Source organism: Notechis scutatus, chromosome 1, assembly GCF_049901735.1.
Source record: "Notechis scutatus isolate UNSWTSFEM ecotype Mainland chromosome 1, rNotScu1.2, whole genome shotgun sequence".
Classification (NCBI taxonomy): Eukaryota; Metazoa; Chordata; class Lepidosauria; order Squamata; family Elapidae; genus Notechis; species Notechis scutatus.
This window is the reverse complement of record NC_142009.1, coordinates 5536878-5552424: the sequence shown is the minus strand read 5'-3', so window position 1 is coordinate 5552424 and position 15547 is coordinate 5536878. Positions and strand designations below refer to the sequence as shown.

The following is a 15547-nucleotide window of genomic DNA, read 5'->3' as shown; positions in this document are numbered from 1 at the left end:
GCTTCTCTCCTTGATTAATTTCCACCCGTTGCTTCTTGTCCTGCCTTCTGGTGCTTTGGAGAATAGCTTGACTCCCTCTTCTTTGGGGCAGCCCCTGAGATATTGGAAGACTGCTATTCTGTCTCCCCTGGTCCTTCTCTTCATTAAACTAGACATACCCAATTCTTGCAATCATTCATGTTTTAGCCTCCGGTCCCCTAATCCTCTTCGTTGCTCTTCTCTGCACTCTTTCCACAGTCTCCACATCTTTTTTACATCGTGGTGACCAAAACTGGATGCAGGATTCCAAGTGTGGCCTTATCAAGGCCTTATAAAGGGGCATTAAGACTTCGCGTGATCTTGATTCTGTCCCTCTTGTTTATGCAGCCTAGGATTGTGTTGGCTTTCTGGGCAGCTGCAGAGGTGAAGTATTACAGGGAGCCCTCGGCTTACAACTGTTCATTTAGTGACCGTCTGAAATTACAAAGGCATTGGAAAAAGGGAGTTATGACAATTTTTCAGACACTGCTGGAACACTGCTGGTTCCAAGGCACCCAAAGGCCAGAGAAGGAATAATGGATGGGAACTGAAAAAGGAGAGGTTCAACCTGGAAATAAGGAGAAACTTTCTGACAGGGAGAACCATCAACCAATGGAACAGAAGTTGCCTTTGGAAGTTGTGCGAGTGTCATCCCTGGAGGCTTTCAAGAAGAGACTGGACTGCCCTCTGTCAGAAATGGTGTAGGGTCTCCCGCTTGGGCGGAGGGAGGGGGTTGGACTAGATGACCTACAAGGTCCCTTCCAACTCTGTTAATCTGTTAATCACACTATAAAATCACACTATAAAAAAGATGTTTGGACTCTGGAAAGAGTGCAGAGAAGAGCAACCAGGATGATGAGGGGACTGGAGGCTCAAACATACAAAGAACGGTTGCAGGAACTGGGCTTGGCTAGTCTAGGGAAGAGAAGGACCAGGGGAGATATGATGACAGTCTTCCAATATTTGAGGGCTGCCACAGAGAGGAGAAAGGGGTCAAGCTATTTTCCAAAGCACCCAAAGGCCAGACAAGGAATAATGGACGGAAACTGAACAAGGAGAGATTCAATCTGGAAATAAGGAGGAATTTTCTGACAGCGAGAACAATCAACCCATGGGATAGAAATTGCCTTCAGATTGTGGGAGCTTCATCCCTGGAGGCTTTCAAGAAGAGACTGGACTGCCATCGGTAAAAAAATGGTGTAGAGTCTCCCGCTTGGGCGGTGGGTTGGACTAGATGACCTACAAGGTCCCTTCCAACTCTGTTAATCGTATTTTTTTGGTGATCTTCACAGCCAGCTTCCGGCAAGCACGGTTAAAGGAGAAAGCCAGAGTTGCATATTGACTGCATGATTCACTTAACAACGGCGGTGATGTGCTAAATTAGGATCAAACAAACAATCATAAAATGGGGGCAAAGCTCACTTAACCACTGCCTTACTTAACCGTGGAAACTTTGGGCCTCAACTGTGGACGTAGGGGAAGGATTAAGGCAACAGTTTAAAAATACCAAAACGGTCCTTTATCAATTCCAAAATTAAAAACCTGCTTGTGCTAGAACAACTAAAGCCTAAGATTTGGCAAGGCATTTTTTTCCAACTCCCCCTCGCAAACCAAAATATCACACAATACACTGCATCGCACAAAAAATAAAATAAAAAAATATTAGGTGCTCTCTAAAATGCTCTGCAGCCGAGCGTAAAGCATCATTTTGCACCACTTGGAAAAAAGATCTGCAAACCCATTGTTGCCATTTGAGTGTTCAGGCAGGAACCAGTGGTTTTGGGGTAGAGAAGACGGCGATCTCAACATTAAGCAAGCGCCTCCCAATCTCAAGGTCTCGCGGGAACACAGGCATTCCTCGACTTACAACCGGTTGCTTAGTGACCGTTCAAAGTTACGACAGACCCCCCGAAACGGGCTTGTCTCCTGCTGCTTGGCCCAAAGTCCCTCAGCTGGCTTACGTGCCTAAGGTGGGACTAGAACTCACCTTCTCCTGGTGACTGGCTCAAAGTTACCTCGCTGACTTCCACTCTAAGGCGGGACTAGAGTTCACTGTCTCCTGATGATCGGCCCCAAGTCACCCAGCTGGTTTTCGTGTGTGAGGTGAGACTAGAACTCAGTGTCTCCTGATGATTGGCTCAAGGTCACCCAGCCAGTTTTCATGCCTAAGGGGGGACTAGAACTCACCATCCTCTGGTGATTGGCCCAAAGTCAACTAGCTGGCTTTCATGTGTAAGGTGGGACTAGAACTCACAATCTCCTGGTGATTGGCCCAAAGTCACCCAGCCGGTTTTCATGCTTAAAAGCAGGACTAGAGCTCAGCGTCGCCTGGTGATTGGCTCAGTCACCCATCCGGCTTTCATGCTTAAGGTGGGACTAGAACTCACTGTCTCCTGGTGATTGGCCCAAAGTCACCCAGCTGACTTTCATGCCTGAGGCGGGACTAGAACTCACTGTCTCCTGGTGATTGGCCCAAAGTCACCCAGCTGACTTTCACGCATAAAGTGGAACTAGAACTTACCTTCTCCTGGTGATTGGCCCAAAGTCACCCAGCTAACTTCCACTCTAAGGCAGGATTAGAACTCCTAGTCTCCTGGGGATTGGATCCAAAGTCACCCAGTCGGCTTTCATAACTATAGATGGACTAGAATTCACGGTCTCCTAGGAGTGCCTTAACCGCGAAACCAAGTGGCTTCTCTGCGGAGCAGTTTCTGACAACTCACCTTTGTGGGAGAGCCAATGATGGTCGGCAGGGGAGTTTTGAACGGCCAGTCCGAGCTCCGTGGAGATGACCCCATGTGTTTGGTGGGGGACGTCCCCAGACTGACTGGCCGGGTGGGCTGGGGCGAATGGCCATAGCTGCAGCCTGCGTAGGATGGGCAGATGGGGTCTGAGTGCTGCTTCCGAAGCTTCTGCTTGTTCTGGTAAATGTCCGTCAGGGTGGGCGTGTTTTGCAGTCGAGCTCCTGTCAACAGGAGGGACTGGGGAGACTGGGACTGCGTCGCTGAGGAACCTGGCGGGGAGGAACAGAAACATTATGGGATTCAGGGCATCCGGTCAAGAATGGATCTTGCGTCCACCTTTTTCAACCCTGGCAACTGTTAGATGGGTGGCCCTTTGCTCCCAGAATCCCCCAGTCAATCTGCTTTAAGAGGGGTGGACTTCCACTCCCAGAATCCCCAGCCAGCATGCTTTAAGAAGGGTGGACTTCCATTCCCAGAATTCCTCAGCCAGGATGCTTTAAGAGGGTGGACTTCCACTCCCAGAATCCCCCAGCCAGGATCCTTTAAGAGGGAGGACTTCCACTCCCAGAATTCCCCAGCCAGCATCCTTTAAGAGGGGAGGACTTCCACTCCCAGAATCCCCCAGCCAGGATGCTTTAAGAGGGGAGGACTTCCACTCCCAGAATCCCCCAGCCAGGATCCTTTAAGAGGGGAGGACTTCCACTCCCAGAATCCCCCAGCCAGCATCCTTTAAGAGGGGAGGACTTCCACTCCCAGAATTCCCCAGCCAGGATCCTTTAAGAGGGGAGGACTTCCACTCCCAGAATTCCCCAGCCAGCATGCCTGAAAATGGGTGTACTGCAAGATCCAGAATTCTCAGCTAATCTGCTTTAAAATGGGTGAAGACTCAGAATTCCCCAGTCAGAATGCTTTAAGATGGATGGACTTCCACGTCTAGAATTCTCAGCTGATCTGCTTTAAGAAGTGTGGGCCAACTCCCAGAATTCCCCAGCCAGTATGCTTTAAGATGACTGGACTTCAAGATCCAGAATTGTCAGCTAATCTGCTTTAACAAGAGTGAACTTCATCTCCCAGAATGCTTTAAGGCGGATGGTCTTTCACTTCCAGAATTCACCAGCTAGCAAATTAGGGGTGTGGACTTCAGCTCCCAGAATTCCCCAGCCAGCCCAACAACTCACGTACACCCATTTTAAAGCATTCTGGCTGAGGTGTTCTAGGAGTTGGTCCACACATCTTAAAGTTCCCAGGGTTGGGAACCTCTGTTAGGAATGTAAGTCACCTAACAGGTATTTGGGTTAGAAATATATAAACCAGGATAGACATTTTAATACTGTCTCTTTAAGAGCATGCTAAAAACTGCAATTGGGTGTGGTTTCTCAAACGGCCATAAGATGGAGCCAGAAACCTGGGTTGTCTTAGCCTTAGTCTCAGAAGAAGTCTGAGTAAGTTTGTTTCCTTCTGTTGGAGAGTTTTGCCGTTCCTCCATTTCTTCTAATTGACTGATATTACTGGATTTAATGTAAGAACTGCTTTTGACACTGGAATTTGTTATTGGATTATCCCTGGATTGAAGAACTGACTGATTTACTTGTGAATGACTTTGGACTACCTATTTTGAACTTTGCTTTAACCTTTCTGGAAGTAAAAACCTACATTTACTGTACAGTGTATCTGTATACTGTATGTGTATTATTCAAACGCTACTCTCAAATACATCTCCCTGTATGCGCTCATTCTCCTAACGGGGAATTACCTCAACAACTTCTGATCTAGTTGGATCAGATGCTGGTGAGTGAGAATTCTGGGAGTTAGAATACACCCATCTCAAAGCATGCTGGCTGGGGAATTCTGGGAGCTGAAGTCCACTCATCTTGAAGTTCCAAATTTCAAAATACACTTGTCTTCTGTCCTTTACATGAGGTTTTGTTCTTCCAAACTAGCATTTAGGACAGTTCATGTCCCCAAACCTCAGCCAGTAATCTCTGCTGGGACACCCCCCAAAAGGAAACTGAGATCACATCTGTCCTTTTTCTTTTGAACCTGCGGGAGTAATGCATACAGTCCTACAAACATCTGTCTTGCCCAGATCTATTTTTTTTTTTTTTAGAAAGCAGTTCCTTTGAACAGGTGCTTTCCAGAGGCACTGAAATTAACAGAATAAATCAAAATAATAGGGTTGGAAGGGGCCTTTGAGGTCTTCTAATCCAGCCCCCTGCTTCAGGCAGGAAAACCTATAGCATTTTGGACAAATGGCTGTCCAGTTTCTTCTTAAAAACCTCCAGTGATGAAGCAGCCACAATTTCTGGTGGCAAGTAGTTCCCCTGGTTAATTGTACCCATTTCTCCTTAATTCTCTCTCTCCTTCATTAGTTTCCATCCATTGTTTCTTCTGCTGCCTTCTGGTGCTTTGGAAAATATTTTGACCCCCTTCTTCCCTGGGGTAGCCCCTCAAATATTGGAAGACTGCTATCATGTCCCTCCTAGTCCTTCTTTTCATTAGATTAGACAAGATCCAATTCTTGAAACTGTTCTTTGTATGTTTTAGCTTCCAGTCCAGAGGTGGGATTCAGCAGGTTCGGATCGGTCCTAGAGAACCGGTAGCAGAAATATTTGAGTCGTCCGGACAACCAGCCAATCCCACCTCTGACTGGCCCCGTTCCCCATCTATACCCCACCTCCCGAGTCCCAGCTGACCGGCTGGGTCTCCTTTGATTGCCCTGCACAGGAGAATGGAGCTGGAAAGCAGGCTAGTGGGGGGGGGGAAATGGGGATTTTGCAGTAACCTTCCCTGCCATGCCCACCAAGCCATGCCACACCCACCAAGCCACGCCCACAGAACTGGTAGTAACAAAAATTTGAATCCCACCACTGCTCCAGTCCCTTAATTGTCTTCAACCATACTGGCTGGGGATCATGGACAGGAGAGTCATTCCCATCGGCTGGTTGTACCAACCCATTCTTTTTAAACCACAAAGTCATAAGGAATGTGATGAGAAAAACGAACCGCCACTGGAGGGAGGGAGGGGGAGGAGGACCAAGAGAGGAAGGAAGCCTCTGGTCATCCCAGGTCACCCAAGTGGCTCAAAGAAATGCTTTCATGGGCTACAAAGGAACGACAACAAAGCCCTCGCAGAGCAGAGTCTCGGAGAGCTTTCCTTCCCATCAACAGGATGTTATGGTGCAGGGAAAGGCCAACCGGGGTGACCGCAGCGGCTTGTCCTCGCAAGTCCTTTGAAACGGGCCATGCTCACAAAAAGCATCCGACCGGCATCCCAGCACAGAAAGACAAGTTCGGGCAAGGAAAGTAATCTCCATCACCCCATTCCAACATTTACTGATCTCTCTCTCTCTCTCTTAAAATGCCTCTATGGTACTTCAGTCGTTCAGAGATAGATGGGATGGCTAGAGAAGACCTGTTCTAATAGGGTTTTGGTTACCTAGCTGCAATCTGTCAGTCAGTCTCCACCTACCTAGAGATAGGTAGGTCTCCCTCATCTATCTCTCTATCACCTCTCTGTCTGTCTGTCTGTCTCTGTCTGTCTATCCATCATCTCTTTCTCTCTCTCTGTGTGTCCATCCATCCATCTATCTAACCACCCATCTACCTATCCATCTACATATCTATCCACCTCTCTCTCTCTGTCCATCCATCATCCACTCACCCACCCACCCGTCTATCCATCCATCTGCCCATCCATTCACCATCTTCTGTCATCCATTACCCTCTCATCCATCCATCTTCTTCTCTTATCCATCCATCCATCTTCTATCCATCTCTTCTTATCCATCCATCCATCCATCTTCTCTCATCCATCCATCCATCCATCCATCCATACATCATCTTCTCTCATCCATCCATCCATCCATCCATCCATCCATCCATCCATTATCTTCATCCATCCATCCATCCATCCTCTTCTTTCATCCATCTGTCCTTCCTTCCTTCCATCATCTTCTCATCCATCCGTCCTTCCATCGATCCATCCTCTTCTCATCCATGCATCCATCCAGTTATCTCATCTATCCATTCTTTCATCCATCCATCCATCTTCTCTCATCCATCCATCCATCCATCATCTTCTCTCATCCATCTGTCCTTCCATCTATCCATCCATTATCTTCATCCATCCATCCATCCATCCATCCATCCATCCATCATCTTCTCTCATCCATCTGTCCTTCTATCGATCCATCCTCTTCTCCCATCCATCCATCCTGTTCTCATCCAGCCGTCCATCCTTCATCTTTTCCCATCCATCCATCAATCCATCCCCCCACCCTTCATTTTCATCTTTCTTATCTCATCTCTCACTCCCCCAATATCTCATCTCTCACTCCCCCACAATATCTCATCTCTCACTCCCCCCCCAATATCTCATATCCTCTCTCTCTCTCTCTGTCTCACATAACACAGGTGGACATACCTTGACTTGGTTCCTAAAAGCCTTGGAGACATTCTCCATCCCTCCCGTCTTTTACAAAACGGAGCACCCAGAGGCTTGGAGACCCAGAACAAAATTGACCTGTAATTCCTCCCCCCCCCATCCCTTAAGCAGTCAAATTATCTCCACCAGCCTCCTGAACATGCGTGGGTGGGAAGACTTCAAAATTCTGGACAAAAGGACTCTTTGAGGCTTTGTACCTTCACAGGAGCCAAAAACCCCTCCATTAAAAATCAAATTAGGATGGGGGACGTGATGGGACGACAAAGAGAAATTGCTCACCTGAAGAGCTTCGGCCCCTTATTTCATGCCCTTGCAGCTGCCCACAACAGCAATGCCCAAGTTGCTCAGGTATGGTACCAACTGAGGAAAAGGAAATAGTGAAATTGTTGGGGTTTTTTTCCCCCTCCAAGAATGGAATTACAGCTATCCCTTGACTTGCAACCACAATTGAGCCCAAGATTTCTGATGTTAAGTGAAGACATTTGTAAAAGTGAATTTTGCCCCCATTTTAAGACATTTCCTGCCACAGCTGTTAAGTGAATCACGGCGGTTGTTACGTTGGTCACCCGATTGTTGAATGACTCTGGCTTCCTCATTGACTTTGCACTGTTTCTGCGCCAACTCAGGAAGCTCAAACTGCCCAAAAGGAGCTGCCGATCCAGTTCTACAGAGGAATGATGGAGTCTGTCATCTGCACCTCTATAACGGTCTGGTTTGGCTCTACAACCCAACAGGACAGACACAGACTCCAGAGAGGAATTAGGACTGCAGAAAAAACAATTAGTACCAACCTGCCTTCCATGGAGGACCTGTGTCAACTAAAAAGATACTCCTCTGGTCTTTTTAGCTGCCAGAAAAACGGAGTGGGGGGAAAACAAGACATTCTTGAAATGCCTAGATATTAACTCAGCAGCCCAAAGTTGTTGGAGCATAAGAAGGTTATTGGAGAGCATGATGGATGACTCTTGGAGACGGATGTGTCCCTTTGGAGAAGTCACATCCAGGGGTTGGGGGAAAGACCAGGGTCAAGGGGGAAATGGATGATGTGATTTAGTACCAATTGCATCCAGCTATGCGCCAACATGGCAATTTCTAATAAACCAATTTACTTTTTCTGAGATGCGGCTAGAGACTTTTGCTTTGAATGAGGGGGGATTTATTGGAGCCCTGACAACCTGTATCCTGCACGAGTCAAAAAGTGGGCTGTGAAAATATCTACAGATCCCTCACATCCCGGACATGAACTGTTTCAACTCCCATCCTCTAAACGATGCTACAGAGCAGCGATGGCGAACCTTGTGGTGTGCAGAAAAGTGTGCACATGCAATGTGTCTGGCCCCCTGCACATGCATGCACAACCCTCCCCCTCTTATCTGCACTGCACATGCGCACGTCCCCCAAGTGATTTTCGGCCCATTTGAGGCTGTTTTTGCCCTCCCGGGGGCTTGAGGGAAGCCTCTGAAACCTTTGGAGGCTGAAAAACGGGCCTGTTTTGGCACTTCCTGTATTTCCTGTAATTGTTTTTTTCTGCAGAGGCCTCCCTCGAGCCCCCAGAAGGGCGAAAATGGCCTCAAATGGGCCAAAAATCAGCTGGGAGGCGCGCACACGCGCAGTGCAGGTAAGTTTGGCTGGGGCTCGCGTGCCCGCACAAATGGCTCTGCGTGCCCCCTGTATTCGCCATCATGGCTATAGAGCCCTGCACACCAGAACAACTAGACACAAGGACAGTTTTTCCCCCAACGCCATCACTCTGCTAAACAAGTAATTCCCTCCACACTGTCCAACTATTTACAAAGTCTGCACTACTACTACTATTAATCTTCTCATCGCACCTTATCACCCATCCCCTCCCATTTGTGACTGTATGACTGTAACTTTGTCGCTTGTATCCTAACGATTTATATTGACTATTTCCTGGTATGATTTGATTGCTTATTGTACCCTATGACTATTATTATTCAGCGTTGCACCTTATGATTCTTGACTCTTGATGAATGTATCTTTTCTTTTATGAACACTGAGAGCACTTGCACCAAGACAGTTGGACAGTGTTGAGGGAATTATTTGTTTAGCAGAGTGATGGTGTTCGGGGGAAAAAATTGTCCTTGTGTCTAGTTGTTCTGGTGTGCAGTGCTCTATAGCAGGGGTCCCCAACCACCGGGCCCCGGACCGGTACCAGTCCGTGGAACATTTTCTACCGGGCCGCCGGTTTGCTGGGCGCCGCCATCTTGTTTCGATGATAAAGTGCTTCCGGGTGAGCTTTTCCGGTTGGAAAGCGGCGTTTGGGTCCTGAAGGAATCCTCGCGCCTTAGTTTCATTGAAGGGGGGGGCGGCTTCGAACGAAACTAAGGCGCGAGGATTCTTTCAGCACCCAAGGCAAGGCGAGCCGAGCGACCGTCCCGAAGCCGTCCCGAAGCCCATCGACAATGGTACAAAGGAGGAGTTGACGGTGGCGGGGAGAAGTGGGGGAAGGCTGGCTGGCCGGTCGCTCGGCTCACCTTGCCTTGTCATGCGTGCTGATGCCAGTACCGGGCCGCGGATCATTTTGTGATGCCGGGCCCGTGGCACAAAAAAGGTTGGGGGCCACTGCTCTATAGCGTCGTTTTGAGGGAAGGAGTTGAAACAGTTTATGTCCAGGATGTGAGGGGTCTGTAGATATTTTCACAGCCCTCTTTTTGACTCGTGCAGGATACAGGTCCTCCATGGAAGGCAGGTTGGTAGCCATTGTTTTTTCTGCAGTCCTAATTATCCTCTGGAGTCTGTGTCTGTCCTGTTGGGTTGCAGAACCAAACCAGACCGTTATAGAGGTGCAGATGACAGACTCAATCATTCCTCTGTAGAACTGGATCAGCAGCTCTTTTTGGGCAGTTTGAGCTTTCAACTTATCAACTCCAGCGATTCGCTTAACAACGGTGGCAAGAGAAGGTCGAACATGGGGCAAAACTCCCTTTAACAAATGTCTCCCTTAAAAATGGACGTTTTTGGGGCTCAATTGTGGTCGTAAGTTGAGGACTACCTGCAGAGGCCAAAGAGGTGGCCTGGGTTTTAAATCACGATTTCCAGGCTTGTGCTGTATGGGGGGCTCACCTAGTGGCGAAGGGGAATATGGCCTCGAAGAGCCTGTGGACAGTCTGCGGCCAACGGTCTGGACAGTGTCAGCCGGCACCGGGGAGCTGGAGCCGGTCTTGAGGAAGCCCAAAGGACTGGTGTTTGACCGTCGCACGGCCCCAGATCTGAAAGCAGAAGAGAAAAAGTTTCACGAAAGAAAGCTAAGACACCTAGGAAATAACACAGTGAAAAACTGTATTTATTGCTCTATTGAAATAACTGCCCATGTGGCAACCTTCCGACAGGAGGGCTATCTTGAAATGTTTAATCGATTTCAGGACCATTTCCTTAGTTACAGCAGGTATATTTGTATACACACATATAAAATATAGTTTTATATCTATATATCCATATCTATATCTAAATGTATATGCAAGAATACACACACACACACACACACACAGAGTTTGGTCTAATGGTTAAGGCACAAGGCTAGGAAGCCGACGAGCTCTGCTGTGTAACTTTGGACCAAGCACTAGGTGACCGTGAGTTCTAGCCTCGCCTTAGGCATATAAAGCCAGCTAGGAATAATTAAGGGAGAATATAGCAAGACAGACAGGTACATTGTCTTACACATAACAACTGCTGCTAGGATTACATATGCGCAGTACTGGAAACAGGGAGATATACCACAAGAGGGAGCAGTGATAAGAAAAATTCTAGACTGCCCGGAAATGGACAGGCTGACTTTAGAGTTAAAGGACAGAGAGGTATCTGTGCATTATTCAGTCTGGGACGCCTGGTATATATGGTTTGACAATAGAAAGAAAAGTAATACTGTAACTAATTAAAGAATATGAAGCTATAGGTACTGAATGTAGAAGTAATAGAAAATGTATTATGTAACAAGGGATATAGGTAAGGAGTAAGGAATAGAGAATTAACAGAAAAATATGTCATAATCGTACTGCAATAGAAAATTAAGTAGAGTATATGCACATGTGATGTATAGTAGTTAGATTATCGTTATTAAACTAGAATGTGATAATTATATAGTGATTATATTATGATAAATTTTGATTATGGATTAAAGGGGAATAAATTGAGGGATAAAAGGGTGGCACACTCTAATTGATACTTAAAGGGGGAAATTTTGGGGAATTATTAGATTTAAGATGGAATTTATTGAATAATGAAACAAAAGTAAAATTGCAAATGTGACAGATAAAAGTATAAAGGTATAATGAATTTAGAATTAAAAAATAAGAATGTTAAAACTATAGAATAAGATTTGAGAACATTTATAGAAAAAGGAGTTAAGATAAGATATAAATTGAAAATGGATTTAATAAGTGTAAAGAAAATAAGAATAGTGGAGAAAATTTACTGGAAAATGGAAGTAATGATATGATATAGAATTGAATGTGAAAGATAAATATGTATTATGGTCATGTATTGAAGTGTAAACCTGGAACCACGTTGACTGAAAGAGATGTTTTGAAAATATAAAAATAATAAACATTTATTACAAAAAAAAGAAAAAGAAAATTAAGTTAGAGGAATATGGTTAAGAAATGCTAATGATGTCTTCAACGTTGTTGCAATTGTTTTATTTTTATGCTTTTAAATTGTTGGAAAAACTGAATAAAGTTTATAAAAAAAACCTGTTTCATACTTATAATCGTTGTGTCTGATCCCCTTTTGCGACCTTCTGACAAGCAAAGTCAGTGGGGAAGCCAGATTCACTTCACAATGCGATTACTAACTTATCCACTGCAGGGATTCACTTCAACAACTGGGACAAGAAAGGGCAAAACTCACTTGACAAATGTCTCACTTAACAACCTAAAATGTTAGGCTCAACTGTGGTCATTAGGCGAGGACTACCTGTATCTGATTTTGGCTGGGGAAGCCAGCCAAATGCAGGTAATCCTCAAGTTACAACAGTTTAGTTTAGTGACCGTTCAAAGTTACCAAGGCGCTGAAAATAATGACTTTATGACCGTTTTTTCCCCCACACATACAGCTGTTGCAGCATCCCAGTGGTCACGTGATCAAAATTCAGACGCTTGGCCACTGACTCATACTTATGACGGTCTCATATTTATGTGTCCCGGGGTCACGTGATCCCACTTTTGTAATCTTTCGATAAGCAAAGTCCACGGGGGGAGCAAGATTCACTTAACAACCAAGTTACCAACTGCGGTGTGTCAACTCATAAAATATTTCTTTTCTTTTCTTTTTTTAAATAAACTTTATTAGTCTTTTGTATATTTTAAAAATAAAACAAAAAATAAATATCATGACATTAACAGTTTTGTGACATCCATCTCATCCATTTCTATCTTTCGTGTACATTTTCAAATATATACAATTTTGTGCATATGTATTTAATTTACATTTAATCTGTAAGTTGCTGATCTTTAATTCCTTCATTGTCTATCTGTCTTAATTCGATCCGATTATATCATTTCCCCCAAATTCTATAGTATTAACGGCTGCTAGAATAGCTTATGCTGAATGCTGGAAGCACAACTGTATACCATCGGATGAACTGATTATTCAAAAAATAACGGCACGTGCTGAAATGGACAAATTGACTTTAATGATACAAGAGAAAGAGGAGTCTGAATACTAACTCCAAAAATATTTCTATGGTTTCTTTAGAGTTGCCAACAGAAAGGGAAAAATGAGAAAATACCATTGCAGGAAGAAATTATTAAGAAAATATTGGAATGTGCTGAAATGAGTAGATTGACATTTGAAATTAGAGAACAAGAGGATAAACAATTCTATAAAATTTGGGACCTTTTCTATCAATGGTTGGATGATAAAATACAATAATAGAATATTTAGAATTTTAGATAATAATGAATATATAAAGAGATATTTTTTTTCTTTTTTATTTGATATCACATTTATAAAATGTCTTTAGGATAGATTTGGTATGATTATATGATTTGTTATAAAATAAACTAAGTAAATTATAGTTATCTCGCAAAATATGAATGAATAAAATCATAGTCAAATGATTGTTTAATAGTGATACTAGGGTATATAATTTCTGATTGATAATATGAGTTATTATGTAATGTAACTGTAATTGAGACTACGAAATGGATGCACAAAAACTGGTAAACCAACCGACACACTGTTTGTATATTTATGAAAGAAAGCTGGATGTTTTTATGTTTTGTTTGTTTTGTTTGTCTTTAAAAACTAATAAAATTGTTTTCAAAAAAAAAGAAAAAGAAAGGGAGGCGGGGGAAAAGGGTTTGAAAGAGCAGTGCAGCAGCTTGGAAATCAAAAGTGCATTCCATACATAGTTTTACAGAGATAGTAACTAGGTGACTGAAGTTCCTGCCGCGCAAAATTCTAACTGGAGAGCATGATTGATGACTCTGGGCTATGGAGGTGTCCCATTGGAGAATATGAATTACAATACGCCCAGGGGGTGGGGGAAAATCAGGGTCAAGGGTGACAATGTCTTTCAGAGTCGGCTACACGCAGGCAGTGCCAACATGTTAACTCCCAATAAATCCTTTTGAAGTTTGGCTCGAGACTCATTACTTAATTGGGGGTAACTGCCGGAATCCTGACAAACAGTTCATTTAGTGACCCTTCAAAGTTACAAAGGCACTGAAAAACATGACTGTGACCATTTTTCAGAGTTACAAAATTCAAAATTTCAATTTCAAAATTCAGACGCTTGGCAACAGAGTCCTATTTATGAGGGTTGCAGTGTCCTGAGGTCAACTGATCCCCTTTTGCGACCTTCTGACAAGCGAAGACAACGAGGGAAGCCAGGATGGGGGGAAAACCAGGGTCAAGGGTGACAATGAATTATGGGTCTCAGAGTTGGCTACACCCAGGCCATGCCGGACATGTTAACTCCCAATAAATCCTTCTGAAGTTTTGGAAGTTTGGCTTGAGACTCGTGATTTAAATGGGGGGGTCACTGCCGGGATCCTGACACGGGGATTCACTTAACACCCATGGCAAGTCGTAAAATGAAGATAAACTCAACTAACACTTAACACTTGCTTGGCAACAAAAATTCTGGGCTCAATTGGGGTTGTAAGTCGAGGAACACCTGTACCAGGTGTGATAAGTGGGGAGGAGATCGTGGGATCAGCCAAAGACCCAGGGAGAAAGGAGGTCTTACCTTGGTGACCCATGTGGGTTTGACCCCGGGCTGGTGGCCGACGTTAGGTTCTGCTCTATGAGCTGGTAGTTCCGTAGCTGAGTAGGGACTGGGATGGGCACCGTTTCGCTCCGGGGGGAGACCGAAGGCTGGCACTGCCTGGAGATAGAATAGAATAGAATAACAGAGTTGGAAGGGACCTTGGAGATCTTCTAGTCCAACCCCCTGCCTAGGCAGGAAACCCTACACCACTTCAGACAAAGGGTTGTCCAACATCTTCTTAAGTGTTGGAGCATTCACAACTTCTGGTGGCAAGCTGTCCCACTGATTCATCGCTCTAACGCTCAGGAAATTTCTCCTTAGTTCTAAGTTGTTTCTCTTTAAGTTTAGTTTAGTCACCTGAAATCTCCTCCATCACAATAGAGATGGAGGGAACCTGGGAGGACATCTAGTCCAACCCCCTTGCTCAAGCACAAGACCCTGCATCATTTCAGACAAGTGACTTTCCAGTCTCTTCTTAAAAACCTCCAGTGATGAAGCACCCATAACTTCTGGTGGCGAGCTGTTCCCCTGGTTAATCGTCCTCACTGTTAGGAAATTTCTCCTTAGTTCTAAGTTGCTTCTCTCCTTGATTAGGTTCCACCTGTTGCTTCTTGTTCTGCCCTGAGGTGCTCTGGAGAATAGCTTGACTCCTTCTTTTGGGGCAGCCCCTCAAATATTGGAAGACTGCTCTCCTGTCTCCCCTGGTCCTTCTCTTCCCTAGACTAGCCAGGCCCCAGTTCTTGAAACTGTTCATCGTATGTTTGAGCCTCCAGTCCCCTCATCCTCCTGGTTGCTCTTCTCTGCACTCTTTCTAGAGCCTCAACATCTTTTTTTTTTACATCGTGGCGACCAAAACTGGACGCCGTATTCCAAGTGTGGCCTTACCAAGGCTTTATAAAGGGGTTACTAACACTTCACGTGATCTTGAAACGGGGGGACAAGGAAGGCTGCAGTGAAGAGAGGCAGGGTAACCTCTGGGCCATGAAATCTTCTTCTCTGCCGGGGGAAACTTTCATGGCTGAGTGTCCAACCGGCTAAGGCCACCGCCAGAGCACAAAAGAGACCAGAGGGTGCTTGGTGCTGCTAATTTATTTATTTTTATTTATT

The 15547-nt window shown here is 45.0% G+C and overlaps 1 protein-coding gene across 2 annotated transcripts in view; it reads right to left on the bottom strand.

Annotated features, from left to right (window-relative positions):
• ULK2 (unc-51 like autophagy activating kinase 2) overlaps positions 1-15547 on the bottom strand; it is a 141681-nt gene that overhangs the window by 36490 nt on the left and 89644 nt on the right. For both annotated transcript variants that reach the window (XR_015750289.1, XM_087969553.1), the window contains 4 exons: positions 14420-14557; positions 10294-10439; positions 7486-7566; positions 2742-3031 (listed from right to left, as the gene is read on the bottom strand). Coding sequence is in view for 1 of the 2 variants with exons in the window: in XM_087969553.1 (XP_087825679.1) it covers positions 2742-3031; positions 7486-7566; positions 10294-10439; positions 14420-14557 (655 nt within the window). In the remaining variant the exon portion in view is untranslated. The remainder of the gene's footprint in view (positions 1-2741; positions 3032-7485; positions 7567-10293; positions 10440-14419; positions 14558-15547) is intronic.